The 20,623-nt window shown below is 36.5% G+C and overlaps 1 protein-coding gene across 1 annotated transcript in view; it reads right to left on the bottom strand.

The window, feature by feature from the left end:
- Positions 1–18,545, bottom strand: part of LOC117991355 (uncharacterized) — a 108,475-nt gene extending 89,930 nt beyond the window's left edge. The window contains exon 1 of the mRNA XM_069506349.1: positions 18,195–18,545. Coding sequence (XP_069362450.1) covers positions 18,195–18,314 — 120 coding nt within the window. The 5' untranslated portion in view covers positions 18,315–18,545. The remainder of the gene's footprint in view (positions 1–18,194) is intronic.
- Positions 18,546–20,623: the final 2,078 nt, after the last annotated feature.

Raw genomic sequence — 20,623 nt, 5'->3', positions numbered from 1 at the left:
TCAAAGAATCTGCTATGACGTCTTGCTATGTAAAATTACCAGTGTAATCGGTCCAATAGTTTTTGTTTAAAATGGTAACAGACACAAAAACAAACTACGTATAAGCCCATCCATCCAGAAGATAACAGTCATCCAAAAAGGTTGGTAGTTGGTACGTGAGCAAATAATATGGCGCTATCCTAAACTCTAAAGTAGTAGCTACTTAGTAGGTATGAATGTACATTTCACTTCATAGCCTAGCACTCTACGTACTCACTGGTGAGATGGGAATTAGGTACTTGATAAGGATATAATCAAAGAAGAAGACGTAACAAACAAAACAATAGGGCATTGTACCCTTTTTTGAAAAGTGTCTTAATTTGTTCCTAAAGTGATAATAAACTACCAAAAAATTTACAAAAATTTCATTCAATCGATAACTGCAATAAAAATGCACTTAAATTTTGCATTTCCGCCGCGAAAACGCTACCCGCCGTATTTTTAGGTTCATGAGCTGTCATGACGTCACACGGATTGGTAAGCAACGGTGTTTTCTTAGTGAAATACATTACAACTTCAATGCATGTGACGTCACAGTCGGAATTAACATGGCGGCTACGGTATCATGCGTTTTGGATATTAATTATAGAATAGATAAAAAAGTGAAATCTTTAAAATGAGTTATAAAATTCATTACATAATTTTATAAACTGAAATTAACATTTTTCGATGACTTATTACTTATACTACTTAGTCGTATCTTGTTTATACATTTTTAAATTTTTTCTCGCTTGGTGTAAAATATCATATTACCTATTTGAGGGTAGGTAGGCTGCCTGAACATCAGTGCAGTGAGCTGTGTCCAAAGCCCTAACACGAAGAATTAGAGCTAATGGTCTAAAATCTAAATAATACCTGATAAGTACCTACCTTATAAATTAAGGGGAAAGGAAGTGTCAAATCGCGAAAATGCTGTAAATTTGAAGAAAAAGATTTTCTTTCCTAAAGCATTAATAGCTATTAAATACATGTAATAAAAAACTTCAATTTGTGAAGATCATAATGACCTATATCACATTTGTTCAAATTATCCCGTTTTTTGAAGAATTGATGTTGAAAACATTGCTATGATCTACTTGTTTTGTTGTTTTTTTCTTTAACGGCTAAACGTGTTAAATTCAAACCATCACAAAACAATATGTTTAGGTTATCTTATCATTTTAAATTATTGGTTTTAAACTAAATGTTTTTCATTTCTTAAATAATCTAAAACGAACGGAAATTATTCATTTTCTTGCAGGCGCTAAATCCTGTCAGTAGCCTTTTGGTTTTCATGGCGGGCGGAGCTGTGTGCATCCATTTCTTCGTAAAATTACGCTATAAACTTATTATTTTTGAATGAAAGTTGTGTTTATATGTACTGGTAATGGTTGAATAATAAAATAGGGATTTATTTATCTCAAAATGAAGCCTGCTCACTACTCAAATTTATTTTAAAATTATCGTAGTATTACGTACTAGTTGTGAGGTTGTCATAGATTATGTTGACAGACAGTAATATTTTCTAAGTAAGTATTATACCTATGTGTCAGATCCATATTTGAATTTCATTTCATTTAATTTCATTTCATTTCAAGTGGCAATGAGCGCTCGTAATTCGAAAAGCCAATATATATTTACAAAATACGATCCCAATTCCCAAGGTACTGGAATGGCGACCTCGCACCTGAAAGCGCAGCGTTAGAAGACCCCCTCTAGGTGGACAGACGAATCAAACGAGTCACAGGGAGCCGCTCGATTCAGGCGGTGAAAGACTGTGCCATGAGGAAGACCTTATTAGAGACCTATGTCCAACAGTAGACGTCTGTCGGTTGATGATGATGATGATGATGATGATTATGCCTTTCTTCTTCTTCTTCAATTTTGAAAAAAAAAATTTGAAAGCATCTGGCATAACCTGTTAACTTGAAGATAATTTAATTTGAAATAGCCTTAATAATTATTATTAAGGCTATTTCAAATTAAATTGATATTTAAAACTAGATGATGCCCGCGACTTCGTCCGCGTGGATTTGGGTTTTTTAAAATCCCCTGGGAACTCTTGCGAGATAAAAAGTAGCCTAAGTAGCCTTCTCTGGGATATAAGCTGACTCTGTACTAAATTTCATCAAAATCGGTTAAACTGTTGGGCCGTGAAAAGCTAGCAGACAGACAGACAGACACACTTTCGCATTTATACTATTAGTATGGATTATAAGAAAAAGATTTATTGCCTCTCAGCCCTCTGAGAGACGTTAGGTTAAGTGAACACGAATTATGACAGTTCTGTGTTCTAGCGTAAGCTTTAGGTCTTCTGATAGCGTCAACAGTGACATTTCGGCTGCCTAAAATCCAAACCCTGTAAACGACATCAGACGAGATCGCAGGGAGATAATTTAATTTATTTTATTTTAAGACTAAGTATTTTCAGTAGATTTTCTAGTAGTTAGACTTTGTTAAATAATGCAGAAAAAACATTATTGTTTGCAAAGTATTTTCCTTGCAAACATTTAACATGTACCTATAGTAAGTGACAGGTCGAGATGGCAATCGGGGTGGGGACGTCACCCGCGCTATCACGCACCGGGTTAGCGTGGGGGCTGTGCGGGTGTGCGGGCCTTATACCCCGATTTCCATCTGTCATTTTCTCATCATTCATCTCGCGTAATATAGAGCTTATTGCCTTTCCTATTCTTACTTTTAATGCATTATTAAACGTCTTTACTGTTTTGATTTGGATTTTAGATCATGGGTTATGTTTTTAAAATGGTCACAGCGACTTACTAGGCTTTGAATTGGTTTTCTCATTGTATAAGGTGCACTTACTATATATAGCCTGCGACAGGTTGGGAGGGTAATCGGGATATAAGGCAAGGGGACGCGCCGTACACCCGCACGTCATAAGGCGCACGACTGCACCTGGTTAGCGCAGGAGCTGTGCGGGTATACGAGGCGTTCCCTCCCCGATTACCATTTTTTCAACCTGTCGCGTACGTATCAAAATTTCTGTTATATGGAAAACCAGAGGATGCCCGCGACTTCGTCTGCGTGGATTTAGGTTTTTAAAATCCTGTGGGAACTCTTTGATTTTCCGAGATAAAAAGTAGCCTATGTCCATCCCCGGGATGCAAGCTATCGCTGTACCAAATTTCGTCAAAATTGGTTGAACGGATGGGCCTTGAAAGGCTAGCAGACAGACAGACAGACCGACGGACGGACAGAGAGACACACTTTCGCATTTATAATATTAAGTAGGTATGGAGTATAGATATGGATGTGGAAGTATAGATTTTAATGCTGTTTTCCTTACAATAATGGGAGATACTATTGAAGTAAAAATTATGACATAAGATAACGATTTTTCAAAAAATGTCATTTACTGGGTTTCGATATGGGGCGGTCGGTTTAATCAGGTTCTAAGGTAAAAGACTCAAGTGAATGAACAAATCACAGGTTTTTACCATAAATAAAAACTACCAGGAATTAAACCAGCTGATACAAATTTTTATGAATAAGAGTTTTTAAGGGTTTCCGTACCATAATCGTAAAAACCAGCCAAGTGCGAATCAGACTCGCACACTAAGGGTTCCGTACATCAATCGTATTTTATCGACATTTTGCACGATAAATCAAAAACTACTTACTAGATCTCGTTCAAACCAATTTTCGGTGAAAGCAAACTTTCATGGTAATATCATCATATTTTTTTTTGTTTCATCATTCTAGTATTTTAGAAGTAACAGGGGGACACACACACACACACACATTTTACCACTTTGGAAGTGTCACGCAAACTATTCAGTTTGGAAAAAAATTATATTAGAAACTTCAATTTCATTTTTAAAGACCTATCCATAGATAACCCACACGTATGGGTTTGATGAAAAAAATTTATTCAGTTTCAGTTCTAAGCATGGGGAACCCCCAAAATTTACTGTTTTTTTCTATTTTTGTGTGAAAATCTTAGTGCGGTTCACAGCATACGTCTACTTACCAAGTTTCAACAGTATAGCTCCTATAGTTTCGTAAAAAAGTGGCTGTGACATACGGACGGATAGACAGACAGACATGACGAATCTATAAGGGTTCCGTTTTTTGCCATTTGGCTACGGAACCCTAAAAATGGAACCCTTATGGTTCGATTTGCTCCGTCCTTCCGTCTGTTTGTCTATCACAGTCGATTATTTCCGTAAGAGTCGGTTCCCACTTGTCGGTTGTCGGGCCCGGATTTTAATCGGATGTTCCAGTGGCAGAACATTTTATATGATGCACGCTTGACTTAAACCGATTTTGTGTTGGCCCCGACAAGAAATGTCGGGTGTTTTGCCAGCCCTCTACGTTCGGAATAAAATCGTGTCGGATTTTGCTCGCCTATGAGTAAGTATGACGCTGTTTACAAAGGTCCTAAGTGACTTATAAACTACTAGGTGATGCCTGCGACTTCGTCCGCGTAGAATTAGATTTTTTAAAAATCAATCGTCAACTGTAGGTGTTACAATTGACGGTATACGACAAACATTTACTACTTTTTAGAAGGAAAACGTGACTGACTGACTACGACGACGATAGGTATATACCTATCGTCGTCGTAGTCGAGTAATATATATATATATATATATATTACTATTATGGATTGTATATATATTGATATTTATAATAGATATGTATATGTATGATAGTTATGTATGTATTACTGAAATAGTTAGGTACTTATTAATTAATTATATTATATTGTTTTTTACTACTTCATTTTTCTGTATTGCGTGTAAGTACTATCCAACACACCTAGTTTCTCCTTTCACCAAAGGTTGCCTGGTAGATTGGTGTGAGCAATAAGGCCGCCTTTGCATACAATCTTTTTTTCGTTTTAGTTTCTTTGTCATGTTATGTAATATTTTTTATGTGCAATAAAGTATTTCTATCTATCTACGACGTAGGCATCCGCTAAGAAAGGATTTTTTGAAAATTCAACTCCTAAGGGGGTGAAATAGGTGTTTGAAATTTATGTAGTCTACGCGGACGTAGTCGCGAGCATAAGCTAGTCTTATATAAATTCTATTTGTGAAACTTGTCATCAGCTTCAATTTTCTTCTGTTCTTATCAATTTACTTTTCCAATTAGCTGTAAGTTTTCCTGTTAAATAAAAAATATAAGTATAACAATAATTAATACCGCGCATTATTTTTGCTCTTTTTGATTATTAAATAATTTATGACTATAATATAGATACACAAAATAATAAAAAAATACTAAATGATGCCCGCGATTTCGTGGGCGTGGATTTAGGCTTTTTGAAAATCCCGTGGGAACTCTCTAATTTTACGGGTTAAAAATTAGCCTTAGCAGACAGACAGATACCCTTTCGCATTTAGTAACCAACTTCCAAAAAGGAGATGGTTCTCAATTCGGCCCGTTTTTTTAAATGTATGTACACCGATTTTTTCGAGGTTTCGTATTCGTTCATTTACTGGAGTCCTTTACCCTAGTACGTTAAAGTACTAAAAGTGCGTGTTAGTAATTAGTATCAGCTGATCAAATGTCAATAAATTGCGCCAAAACCAAACGCCAAAACAAAAATTGCTAGTTTCAAGGTGAAACGGCAACTGTCATTAGCGAATGCAATTCCCTTAACCGCATCATTATAAAATCAAGTATTTCATAACGATACGAAACATGAGGTTTTCGCACTTGTGCACATTATTAATGAGAATATTAATTGGCAGAAATTAAAGGCTGAAGTTCTCATAATAGTAGGTTAATGAAAAAGTGATAAAGAAAGCATTAAATACCGGGAAATGGTTATATCAGGAAGTGGTCGTATCGGGAAGTAGCTGTATCGTGAAGTGGTCGTATTGGAAGGTGGTCATATTGGAAAGTGATCATAACGTCATATTTTAATGTATAAAACGGGTACATACCACGATTAATTTTTGTTTTTATTTGTCGATATTTCAACCTAATTGCACGGGTCGTGGTCACGACGGGACTGCGGTGCTGCGAGAGATAAAGTTGGAGCTATCAAGGGCAGTAGCGAACTACCCTCTTTCTTGTTTTTTTCGCTGGAACGTCACGAGCTGTCCGGAAATGATCATAACGGTTTAACCTTACTTTGCAGTTAAAAATCTGAAAAGGACTCTACTCGTAGCGCGCTTCAAACAAACGTAATTTGGTTAAAAAAGTTTGTGTGTCTGTGGCTTATCAGGTTTCTGTAATAATGTGTTGTGTTAAAGTTCCACGGCTCAAACATTTACCTAAAAAAATTTGAACCCATCGCCGGCTCACTTTTGAGCACCACGATGACCTTTCAGGAACTCTCAGGCATGCAGGTTTCCTCACGATGTTTTCCTTCACCGTTAAAGCAAGTCATTCTCGTATTTAATTGTTTAAGGGGTCGAGCCGACGATACCCCGATTAGGAGGCTTTATCACTGGTAGGTATCTAGGTGGGTCTTATCTTCACCACTGTAAGTATTCCACAGATTCAGTTACTGGAAACTCTTACTCTACAAATACGTACTATTTGTACTACGCAATATAAAATGAATAATTAGGCATCATAGTGTACGAGAACGTATTTAATAGCATAATCAATCACGTTTGGGTTTTCTCAGCATCAAAGGCGGCATAAAGAAGCCGACATATTTATAGAATATCGTTTGAATAATGAAAGATAAATTATTCTCTTGCTTCTAGCGTTTACATTTTACAATTTTAAAAGAACAGTTATTTTTTTAACTGTGAGTATAAGTATCGACGCTATCGGCGTTTTTAAGTTTGGCGTTACATAAAATCCACGTGGATCTACACTTTATCTATCACATTTTATTAAAGGGAAAACTTTTGGACGAGTTAAAAGTTTAAGGTCGCGTCACCGACATGCTAATGTTAATAGTGTTCGGAATGCCATTAGATTTAAGAACGCAACGAAACGAAATGTTAATGGTTTTATTTTACAAAGGTTTGATACTAAGTACAATTAATTTCTAAAATCAAAAAAAAACTGAAATTTTCAAAGAATTTACATATATTTTTCGAGTGGTACATATGTACTGAACAGAATATAATAATTTATAGATATACCTACTTGGCACGTATTTAGTACTTTACTAGTATGTACATACCTATTATATTAAGTATATCATATATCAGGAATATCGACAATTAATGTTTTTTTTTTGTTTCTTTTTTATATCTACCTACATCTAATAAGAAAACTACTTATTTGTTTTAATGTTTAGTTGGTAACTATGTTCTTTTTATGTATTTAAAAGTAAGTTATTTACATTAACTGTACCTACCTATTTATATTCGGGCGAAAGACTGGCTTCCCATAGCACAGGGAATCTTAGTTTGGGGGCCAGGAACTTTGCATTGCTTCTACCAGGGTTATGTATTATTGTATATATACTTTGTAATTTTTTATCAAATAAAGATTTATTATCATATTTTTGTTGATTTAATTCCACAAATCCTTAACAATTAGATAGCATTTGTGTGAATTTATATTCATACATAAGAATGTTTTTTAAATAACAGTTTTATTATTTCTAATGCTATTACGGAAAAAAATAACTTCACCTATCATTAGCGTTTAGGTCTAGAAGTCATAAATCATATTGTAAGGTCATAATGTTACATTTTATGGGCTATGTATATTAGACCATAAATCAAAACTCTCCTGATTTACGACAAAGAATTTAGGCCATAATTACCTATTATTACTAAACGAGGTTTCATGTAATTTTACAGGCGAATAAGGATTGCTTATAGCTTAATTTATTACCTACCTAGTGCCACTCCATAACTCGTTTCAGAGTTGTGTTAACATTGTATTCTCAGCAGATAAAGGCTACGCGATCGCAGAAAATGTTCCCAAGGGACATAGAGTTGCACACGAGTATTTAGGTACGCCAGAAGGAATATCCTCTTTACAGTACGCGGCCGAAAGTAACGTACATCGACCTTTAGAAGTTGATAGCAGATTTGTAGAGCGTTGTCCCTGTCGTTGAGACCGACAAAACGTCATATAGGTATGAGTGACAGAGACAACGCACTACAAAGCCGAAATGTCATTCTCAAGGCCGATGTGCATTACCTACTTTCGTACTTGAATTTTTAAAATAAAGGCAAGAAGCGACGGCTTAGCTATTCAGTAGAGTGCAAGGTTTTTCTAATATTGGATAGGCAGGCGTTACTAATTTCGCTATAATCCGCCAAAACAGACGAATTTGTATGGTACAACGTGCAGTATGCGATATGTACCTACCACCCGTCCTCCCACTATTAAAGAAATAGGAAAATCAAGCAATACACAACACCACACAAATCTTCTGGAAAACACAAAACGTACGTTTCACTTTGACACCGGAGCATCCTCAGGAGATGTAGACTCCATAATGCACAATTGGTTCCTTTTACAAAGTTTTTCTGTTTTTGGCAAGTTTTGTCTCAGATGAATCTGCTTTTCAAAATCCTGTTTTTCGCTAGTTTAAAACCGATTAGAGGTACAGATTTTTTACAGATACTTTTTCTTTCGATATTCTTTCCTCCACCGTATGAAAATAAGTAAGTAAAACTCTTTAGTACACACAAAATAGAATATAAAAACAACAGTACCTATATATTTATATTTAAATCAAGTTAAGGTGTAAAGACGGCCTTATCACTAGTGATCTCTTCCAGGCATCCTATGTGGAAGGAGATACAGTACCGGGTAAACGGAAAATAGCTGGTGTACATGCAAGTGATGGCGTCGAACTATTGAGGCTAAAAGGAACGATAAAAGCACGTAAAAGTAAGGTTTGTTACAACGTACATTCTGGGTAAATTGTTCCACCTATATTAGACTTTCATTTAGACGTATGTACTGTGTGCCTACGCATTCCCCACTCAATGTAAATGTACACACGCGTATACGGCGTAGCTAGGTACTCGTAATTCGAGAGGTAAAACAGCTGTCGGGTTTTCAAGCCATTTGCTAGCCCTCTTCCATTTATTCTGGGAACAATGACCTATTTCATGTTACCGCAAAATTAAAACATATCTACTGTTCACATTTACGGCTCCCACACACACATCGAAAGGAGATCGCCCGTGAATGGGCCGGACCCTCTTTTGTGGCGTCGCGGTGTCAAAACTTAAATTATTTTTAAAAAAAATGTGTTAATTACGATTATAATATGTCTTATTACGACTTTTCTTTCACCCTATCATTGAAAATATCCACAATTACAGTTAGAATTGGAAACATCCATTTATTTTGAAGAAGTGTTAATAAAATACCAGTAATATCAGCAACATAAAAAACAAGATTTCTTTATAACCAGGGTGAATAAATGGAAATCGTTTGCAGAATATAAAAAGGTAATTATTTGTGTACAAAATAAAATTAAAACCATGGTGACATAACAATTATATTGGGGGGGCCCAAAGTTCCTAAGAAAATGGGCAATCTCTTTTGGCGTAGGACTTATTTTTTTAGGGTTCCGTACCTCAAAAGGAAAAAAGGAACCCTTATAGGATTACTTTGTTGTCCGTCTGTCGTGTCTGTCAAGAAACCTACAGGGTACTTCCCGACTTCTCGTTGACCTAGAATCATGAAATTTAGCAGGTAGGTAGGTTTTATAGCACACATAAGGGAAAAAATCTGAAAACCATGAATTTATGGTTATGTCGCAGGTATATTACAATTTCACTAGTGATAGTATAGGTAATTAAACGGTAGATTTATCTCACAATTTAACGGTCTTGTTTTAGTGTCATTGTAATGTCACTGGGACACTATAGTGATATTGTAAGGCAATGATATTTTGACAATCTCACTGGTCGTTAGATTATGAGGCCGTCTCTGATTGGTCCGTTTCCAATGTCAATTTTGAAATCATCCATACCTACTAATATTATAAATGCGAAAGTGTGTCTGTCTGTAAGTCTGCCTGTCTGCTAGCCTTTCACGATTTTGACGAAATTTTGTAGAGATAGCTTGCATCCCGGGTAAGGACGTAGGCTACTTTTTATCCCGGAAAATCAAAGAGTTCCCACGGGATTTTTAAAAACCAAAATCCGCGCAGTCAAAGTCGTGGGCATCATCTTGTAGAGTTAGAAGTAAAAAATCACAAACGACATGACAAACGATGTTTTCGACATTTTGCACGATAATTCAAAAGCTATGATGCATAAAAATAAATAAAAATCTGTTTTAGAATGTACAGATAAAGACCTTTCATATGATACCCCACTTGATATAGTCACTCACTTCGAAAGTTGAAAATACTAATTATTAGTTCATGACCACAATTTTTTTTTTTGTGTGATGTAACCCTAGATTCACGGTTTTCAGATTTTTCCCCAAATGTCAGCTATAAGATCTACCTACCTGCCAAATTTCATGATTCTAGGTCAACGGGAAGTACCCTGTAGGTTTCTTGACAGACAGACAGACAGACAGACAGACAGACAGACAGACAGACAGACAGACAGACAGACAGACAGACAGACAGACTGACAGACAGACAACAAAGTGATCCTATAAGGGTTCCGTTTTTCCTTTTGAGGTACGGAACCCTAAAAATTGTAAATTAAGTAAACGACGTTGCACATAACTTGCTTGAAGTTGATCAAGTTTTTAATTCCCAGAACAAACGAGATATTTTAAAGGAAAGCGCAACTAAGCCTAGAACAAGCGAATAGAGTTAAATGGGTAAAGTTGGGACAAACTGTGCCGGCATTCATTGCGACGACAACTTGAATGAAAGCTCTACAAACTTATGCAGATCGAATGCACCGCCTCTATTTCTTTACAGGGAATAGAGGTGGATTCACAGATAGGATACAATGAATATAATATTACATAGGTACATTTCGCATTGTGCCCTAACACTTTATAGTTTTGTGTGAATCGGTTGTATGAACTTGATTTTACAAGAAACCACAAACTGTATTCACTATAATTCAGCAAAATAGACAGATCTGTATAGTATAACTTGCAATGTTCGATACACTCTATCCGCCTTCCCTACTAAAGAAGCAGGGCAAGCAAGCAATACACACCACCGACACACAAATCTTCTAGAACAAACTCAACGTACGTTTCACTCTGACACCCGAGCATCGTCCACTGGGCTTTGTGGAGTCTACATCTTCTGAAGATTCTCCGGTGTCGGTGGTTGGCTTGTATATCATGGACTTCCGCAACGTAACGCCTGTTTTTATGTAAACTTAGTTTTGTACACCGTGCGTATCTTCGTAGTTTAATATTGGCATTTGAAAGAATGGGCTTTCAAAATCTTAATATTACCTATACAGTTTACTCAAATTAATATTTTATCTTGGGTAGCCTAAAATCATTTAACTGGAACTTTCGATCAGGATCTTTAAGCTCATTTAAATATCTTAGAAAAGAATCAAAATTTCAAATTTACGGTTTTACGCCGAAACGTTCAGGCTCTAGAGGCTATCAACGAAGATTTTGGTTATGATAAAGTTTCACAGGAAATTTAAGCAGCGGCACGAATCCTGTTAGTTAATAGACTTTTATATCACTATCGATCTAATTTATAGATAAAGAATAGGCGAGATTTTTTCGATTTGTTACTAGGTACGGATAATCTCAGGAACCTTATATTACTTAGATAGATATTTACGAACCTACAGTACGTAGCAGAAAACAATGTACCTACCTATATCGACCTTTAAAAAGAGATAACTGTTTTGTAGCGCATTATCTCTGTCGTTGAGACCGACAAAACATCACATAGGTGTGAGTGACAGAGACAACGATCTACAAAGTCAAAATTTCATTCTAAAGGTCAATGTAGAATTTTCTGCTGCGTACTTTAAGTAGGTAATAAACTGATTTGTTTAATTTGAACCAAAAGGGTACATAGCGTTTATTGATAATAATTTATTCGCGAAATGAAATAATAGGTACTTAGGTACCTATTTGGTAAGTAATACAGTCTAAAGATGGACGCAGGCTAACCTGGAACGCCTGGAAGAGGTATGGATTCATCGGTTTTTACATATCATCGTAACAGAACGCTAAATTGCTTGGCGGCATGGCTTTCCAACGTAGTAATCAGCCATGACTGAAGTCTAGCACACCATGATGCCGCGGCTTCGTCCTGCACGTGGATTTATTTAAAGTCCCATGGGACTTCTTTGATTCTCCGGGACAAAAACTACCTAGCCTATGTCCTTCGCTGGGATACAAGCTATCTCTATACCTTTCATCAAAAACGTTTAAACCGAGCGACGCGACAATGGGCCTTGTAAAGTTAGCAGACAGACAAAATATCGCATTTAGAATATTAGTATGGATATGGATTAGGAATTAGGATTCTCAAATGGACTCATGGAATTGACATCTTATCACTGCCTCACGACGACCATAAAATAATATATAAACACTGTGTACATAATAGAGTTTAACTGTTACTAACCGAAATGTTATTACTGTTACGGCTCTCGTAAGCTTGTACGGTATATTATGAAGTTGTTTTAGTAAGCACACATTACCTAAATCACCAACACATGAATAGTTAAACATGCGAGTCAGTTCACAAGGTTTAATATTGTAGTAGCGGTGTGAAGTCACTGCAGGGACCGCTTGAATTATGTAGTGCGTTGATATCGCGCTTTCAATCAGTGTGCTTCGAGCATGTGACAAGTAAATTATGAAAATTAAGGAGATACCTAACATACGCGCCACAACCACAACACGTGGGCGAGCACTAATTTGTATTAAAACTAGCTTATGCTCGCGACTTCGTCCGCGTGGACTACACAAATTTCAAACCCCTATTTCACACCCTTCAGGGTAGAATTTTCAAAAATCCTTTCTTAGCCTACGTCATAATAGCTATCTGCATGCCTCAGCCCAATCCATATAGTAGTTTGAGCTGTGCGTTGATAGATCAGTCAGTCAGTTAGTCAATCAGTCAGTCGTAGTCGCCTTTTCCTTTTATATATTTAGATAAACAGTTGATTCACATGGACCACATTTTGTCGCTAAATTCAACCGTGTGGATCACCCGCAATGCAACCACCAGCCACACCACGCACTATAGTGGCCGGCCACATCGCAAACACAACGTCTGTCTGTCTGCAAACAGTAACCATAATGTAAACACATCGACATTTTGTAGTTACTACCAACAACGCTACTGCAAGAAGCTGCAGCGACACAATTCACACGTCTAAACCACTCCTTGACCACTTTTTGTCGCTGTGATGTGGTGTGGTTGAGGTACGTGTCAATTCTCCCGGGCTTGCGCAAAATTATCTGCGGATTGTGCTATTGTATATATAGATAGGTGCTGTGTAGGAGTTATTGCCGCTATTAGCAACAAAAAGACAACCCATGTATAAGTAGGCGACAGGTCGAGATGGAAATCGGGGAGGGAACGCCCCGCACTCCCGCACAGCCCCCAGCTAACCCGTTGCGGGCGAGCGCGGGTGACATGCGGGTGTGTGGGCGTCCCCCCGCCTCATACCCCGATTGCCATTTCGATCTGTCGCGGACTATCTGTACGTGTATAACTTCCGCACAATTGCGCCGAATTGGATAGCTCTTTTTGTTGTTGTAAGTATTCGTTATTGTCAGGACAAGGTTTGTAAAAAAGAAAATTTTTGGAAAATTCATGTTCATGTTCATAAAAGACAGTTCCAGCTGGACGAAGCCGCGGGCAACAGCTAGAATTTAATAAGTAATTACTATATTATGCTAGTATTTTAAGTTTATTTACATTTTATTTTACCTGCCACTGTATTAAATCTTATAAAACACGCATATCTATAGGCAGGAAATGAGAAAGGAGGAACTTGCTTATTTGTAAGGCTATTCAGCTTTTTCTGGTACCATTTCCGTGAGATATAGGATCTTCCTTTTTTTTATTACAATAGAACATCGAGATTAAACCATATTATATAAAGCTTTTATCAATCTTATATCGATACGAACCTAATATTTCCCGTCATTTAGATAAAAGTTATCATAGATGAGCTTTGTATGGCTTTAGGGTATCGTATTATTTTACGATAAAGAACTGGATTACATTTTTAGGTTCTTTCACGTGCCGTTCGCCCGTGGACCGCTCTTAGTTGTTATCACTTTGTAATAATAATATGATATACAGGTTGTAACCAAAACGCTAGCAAAAACTTAGCGTTATTGTTATACTACCCAAACACAATCCAATACCAATAACCATTTGCCTCATTTTGTAGTTTTAATGATTTAGTATTTTTCACAAGCCTGTATATGGATTTAGGTTTTAAAAAATTTAATAAATCCTTACTTCCATACTCACTTACCTATATTATAAATGCGAAAGTGTGTCTGTCTGTCTGCTATCTTTTCACGGCCCAACAGTTTAACCGATTTGAATGAAATTTGGTACAGAGTTAGCTTACATCCCGGAGAAGGACATAGGCTACTTTTTATCCCTGAAAATCAAAGAGTTCCTACGGGATTTTTAAAAACCCAAATTCACGCGGACAAAGTCGCGGGCATCATCTAGTAATTTATAACTCGTCAGGAAACTCGGAAGCCAATATTGGAACGTTTTTGGAATTCGCCGATTCCTGCGGTCACCGACAATTGCGGATTTCGGTAAAATTCAGTGCGAATAATCACAGATTTCCAGCGATCACCAGAGTTTTATTTCAAATACCAGGAATTCGCATGGCATTTTGTTGGGCATTTTAAAAACAAACAATTATTATGAGACTATGAGAGTACGGTGATATAATAGCCGACAAATCCAGGCTAATTGGAGAATCCAGGTTTCGATCCCGGGCATGTACCTAAGCACTAGCATTTCGGAGTTATGAAAACACCGACATGAGGAAATCCCTGCGAGTTCTCAATAATGTTCACAATGGTGTGTGAAGCCTGCTAATGTTATAATGTCCAATTTTAAAGCCTCAAAAGCTCAAAGGTTGTAGCTGTTGAACAGGTGTAAGTTCTCACGGCTGGTGAACCTTTTCGGTGCTGTGGTTGCAGTGCTAGTGGATACATACTTTGCATGTTATTGGAAAAAGCTAGTATAAGCAAAGTTAACAGAGGAAAATTGAAAAACAGCTCACATTATGTAACAAAATATGATACGGTACTTGTGCTTACAATACATTTATTTGATTGTTCTCTCGTGTTTTTAGTTAGCGTGTCATGGAAAATTGAACACTATGTGAACATTATGACCGCTTCTTATAATGGATGACATTTCCACTAGAACAGTTGAGCCGCACTAGCTTAAAGCGATGAGCTCCAAGCATTCGGAACAAACTGATACTTTAACACGAAATGTCACTGTATTTTTCGTGACTTTAAATTTTATACAATGAGTGAACATGACAAAGTTTTTGATATAAATATTATGGCAACTCGCTGAGCGTATTGTACAGATTTGATAAAGTAACATAAGCTGAGACAATTAGTATGTACGTAAAATATTCATTTGGTTTGTATTATTGGCCTTCATGCTTTACTTAAAAGTTCAATAATTTTGAGTTAAATTAGGATAAAATTATTTACTTAGGACCCATAGTAATTTGCACACTCGCTTATAAATAACAGTTTACAGACGTCAAATATAATAAGACTGAAATGTGTACCTATTAAATTATTATTGACCCTGAAAGGGTGATTACACGCACTGCATCCGATCCGAATCCGTGGAAATACGTTCCGAAGTAGTCATAGAACTATTTGTATAATTTACGCACTAGCTCCGACCTACGTCATTCGAGTTCTCTCCGACATCCGTGAAAATATCTTGGTTGTGCCTCGGATTCAAATCAGACATAATATGTCGTAGATATGTAAAAGAGGTCCACTGAATAGCTAGGAATTTGATCAAAGACCGGTAGGTCGATTTCGTAAAACGAGCATCAATCATTTTTACAATCTCAATTGTTGTGATTGGCTGAATTTGATCTATTCTTGTTGCAACAATGCATTGTAGCCAATAGTGAGCGAGCGCCAACCAATCAGAGGTGATTGCGATTGTGACATTGTAGCTGTCATTCTACCGCAATCGAGCAGCGGATTAGTGTGTAAGCAATATTCGAGTTCGGTACCTACGGGTTTTTATGTATCCGTATTTTCACAGACTCGGATCGGATGTATGCGTGAGCCTGAAAATTTTTTTTAACGTGTTTCATAAGACAAGCAAAATTACAACAGAATTATCATTTACAAAGTATATAAGTAAAATATTCCTTTAATAATAAGCAAACAAGGCAACGAAAAATGAAACAGAATAATTTCTGTTTGCTTTTATCTCGTATTCGTATATCAAAAAATAGGCCGCACCTGTCGGCTGTGCCACATGTGCGGGAACAAGTTGAATAGATTTCAAAACCAATTACGAATACCTACTGGCATTTTTGCATGAAAATTTGGGTAACGCTGTTTGAACCATTTGGTTTTTGTGAAATAAATGAAATCGGTGTTACTATTCTTTCCACACAAATAGAATAGCTAGTAGTAGTAGTTAGTAAAATCGAGCTAGACCGCGCGTAAGGGTTGAACGCACTATATGTGTTTTTATCTTATTGTAATTAAGTTTTGTATTAAGAAAGTATACTACCTCTACGACGAAACCTTTATTCATAATACTTAGCCAAATGTATATATTATTTTTTATACGATACTAGTATGTATTTGTATTACAATACTGTAGGTACAATAACTAATACGTCGCGACGATCAATAACGGCTTAGTTTTCTTTGCTTCAAAGGGTGAACAGAAGCGTGACAGAGGTAATAACCTATATAATTTATACTTAATTTATGATATAAATAGCAAAAGATTTATTTAACATTATTGGAAAATAATTCAGACATTCATGTAATGAAATGTTTATATATTTTCTCTTTTACTGTTTGAATTGAGTATCATTTATGTTAAAAGGGCCTTCTTTGATCAATACAAGTATAAAGAAAATCGTTTATTCTGTTTCAATGGTAGTATTAAGCAATAAGAATACTTACTTATTAAATAATTGTTCCCGGTTCCCAAATTATCTATTTTTGTTTTGCCTTTCATCCGAGAGTATCATAACAGAGCAAAGTAAGATTGTACCTTCAGTAGGAGGTAAGTAGGTGAGGTATATGATGTAGTCACGTAATTTTTTGATAATAAAATAATAACGGATTTTTTAATAATGTTAGGCAAGATAGGTCATCAACATCATATTAGAGAAAAAAAAAATGTATTACAAACAGAAAAAGATATCATAGATCATACTAGCATTAATATTTATCGAAAGGGAAATCGTTACTCATCTTCATGCCAACATATTCTGTTATAGCCTTTCACAAACATTTCACAATAAATAAAACAGAGATCAACAAAAGATTGTTTCCCGTTTTAGGAATGGCAGCAGAGGCCTTCCCATAATCGACTTTGGAACTTGGGGCCATAAATTGTACCTTTGGGATTACGATTTCGTCAATTTCTGACCCTTGGCAATAAAGTGTGGAGAAAATCATTAGGTAGGTTAACAGTGATTCAAAAGTAATCTTAAACTCGGATGGCATGATATTACTTCGGTTTTTATTGTATATCAAAGTATATATTATAAGCAGTAATATTACTTCATGATCATAATCGATCCATCGCCGGCTCGCTACAGAGCACGGGTTTTCTTTCAGAGTGAGAGGGGTTTTGCTGGGTCTTGGCCATAGTCTACCACGCTGGCCAAGTGCAGATTGGCACAGTTTGCACACCTTTGAGAACATTATGGAGAACTCTCAGGCATGCAAGTTTCCTCACGATGTTTTCCTTCACCATTATTGCAAAAGCAAGTGATATTTATTTAAAACGCACATAACTCCGAAAAGTTAGAGATGCGTGCCCGGGATCGAACCCCCGTCCTCTGATTAAGAGGCGAACGTCTTTACCAAGCTATTACAGCTTCTATAATATTCTTAGGTACTTTAAAATCCTGTAGGTTTCTATAGCAGTCTAGAGAATATAATAATTATTATAACTTGTATCACCGTAAGAAACACGACATAAAGCTCACATTTCAAATTTTATTATGAGTCACAGGTGAGTCGAGTCTGAGTGGAGTTGGCGTCGTGCCTGTGTAATGTGCGAACACTTTTACACTACAAGAGTGACTTTAGCAATTTTTACAAATAAGTTAGTTATCTATGTACCTACATACCTTAGCCGGATCCTGCTGGTTGCTAGTGACGTAGACAGAGGCTCGACGACCCAGCAATGTCCTACTAACAATAGAACTGCTGCGTCGTCCGGACATACGATCCTGTGGCACTGGCAACATGTTGTATCACTTTACGAACAAATGACACTAAACTAACATTATATTGAGACCACTAATGGATATTTAATGTTTTCACTTATTTTTTAGATAATATACAACCATAGGTATTCTATTTATAATATTTTATTACTTATCGTATTTTAAACACAGCAGCGTATTTCCATTTTGATAATCACTTGTCCGTACCTAATTTATTTTTATTTTAAAGCTAATTTTCTTTTATTTTATTATTAGGCACATTTTTTATTATTATATTTGTTTTTTGTTTTCGGTCATGTCAAGTTGCAGCGATTGAATCTGAAACAAAATGATGACTTTAAAAAATTTGTAATAATAATTTTCATGTTATCCGTATCCATACTAATATTATAAATGGGAAAGTGTGTCTGTCTGTCTGCTAGCTTTTCAGGGCCCAACAGTTTAAATGATTTTGATGAAATTTGGTACAAAGTTAGCTTACATCCCGGCGAAGGACAAATGATACTTTATCTCGGAAAATCAAAAAGTTCCCACGGGAATCTTAAACGCCCGTCCGTTTAACTAATTTATATGAAATTTGGTACAGAGGTAGCATGCATCCCGGGAATTTATATAGGCAACTTTTTATCCCGAAAAATCAAAGAGTCCCCACGGGATTTAAAAAAAACCGAAATCACGTGGACGAAGTCACGGGCATCATCTACTAATTTATATACGTAATGTTGTTATTCCAGAAATTGAAGTGAGTAGGTATATTATAAGGAATAAATAATAAGGAAAAAGCTTGTCTGAATTTCACGCCGTCCGCCGAGCGACGTAACCGCGGGCAAAAATAAATAAATGGTATAATAATATTATTATCATAGTAATTCTAGAAATGCTAGTAAAGATAGGCTAAACAGTAAAAAATGTCTGCTCATGATGAGGGTATGTCATTCGCGACGCCCATTTCTTGTCCACGATGGAACTTATTCCCGGTATGATATGGGTACAGAATACACATAGATATACTTAGTTATATTTTTTCTAAAGACGTAATCATGTTGGTCATTGGTGAATATTGAACAATATTGGATCGTAATTAAATTGTGATTCACAAAAAATCTGATTACTAAACTATTTTCATTTAAATCATCATTCATTTCTGTGGCCGGCTATAAGCCTAGAGATTACGTTTGCAACAACAAGACAATATTAATTAACATAGGTAGGTACCGTACCTAGGTACATTCGCGAAGCCGGCTATGTCACGTATGCGATACGGAACCACAGAACGAGTGCACGATTTCTATTGTAAAGAATTATTGTAGGTATAGCACCCTGAGGCCTGAGCACTTCATACTGTGACGACACGTGATTAAATGAATGGGATGAAACTCACATAGGTGCATGCATAGTATATATGAACATTGGAAACATTACGCTCCTTTTTTGGGCAGTCGTGTAAATATAACTAAAGTAACTACCTACTTCCTTTTCATTTATAGTACATATCAGAAGAGCGAAAGCTTCTAAACTTGTCTAGAAAATTGTAAATTGGGCGGTATAGTCCGTACAAAATGACTTTTTACGCGCTATTTTATCTCTATGGGTCAACCCTCATCTCAAAAGTAAAGGACTAAAATCGTACTTTTGACATGGCGCATAAAGTTAACATGGCGCGTGAGAAGTAATTTTTTACGCTTTATACATGTAGGCTCGCCGCCATTTAATTGTAAACACTTTGCTCATTGAACATCGCGTCATCGTCCCCACCGTCACTGTGAGATTATAAAATGAGATGCGCAGTTTGTCACGAGACATTATTCGTTTGGCTTTGGCCAGAGTCGCTTCTCAGTGGATACGTGTGTGTCGTACTGTAGGTTTTGTTATTATCATTGTCGTTGTGACCTAATGTGGTTTCAGTTGTTTGAGGTTATACTACTAGGTTGTAAAAGGTTGCGGTGAGTGTGTTTTGGCGATCTAGACAGGTTGTTTATCGGGTGAGTCCTTTTGTATCATTCCAATTTGTATTAGACAAACGTGATTGTTGTAATTCAACTAATTGTGGTGTGCTAGGTTAGCTGGTTGGTCTGGGGCCGGTATGGGGACATGGTGGAGCCGGTCGCTAGGTAGGGTTAGGTTTACCTATGTTACGTTACGCTAGTGGTTTTCACGTGTGATAAGTGAGTATTACAATGATTGTAATTGAAATTACTACCTTCTGATGTCGGCCATCCCCTTTGTTCTCCGACATACATATTATTTTCCCATTCGCGTCTTTGTCCGCGTGGACTACGCAAATTTCAAACCCCTTAGCCCCTTACCCCCTTAAGGCTTGAATTGAGGGT

Source organism: Maniola hyperantus, chromosome 2, assembly GCF_902806685.2.
Source record: "Maniola hyperantus chromosome 2, iAphHyp1.2, whole genome shotgun sequence".
Lineage (NCBI taxonomy): Eukaryota > Metazoa > Arthropoda > Insecta > Lepidoptera > Nymphalidae > Maniola > Maniola hyperantus.
Note: the sequence above shows the minus strand (reverse complement) of the source record. Positions and strands in the feature narration are given on the sequence as shown.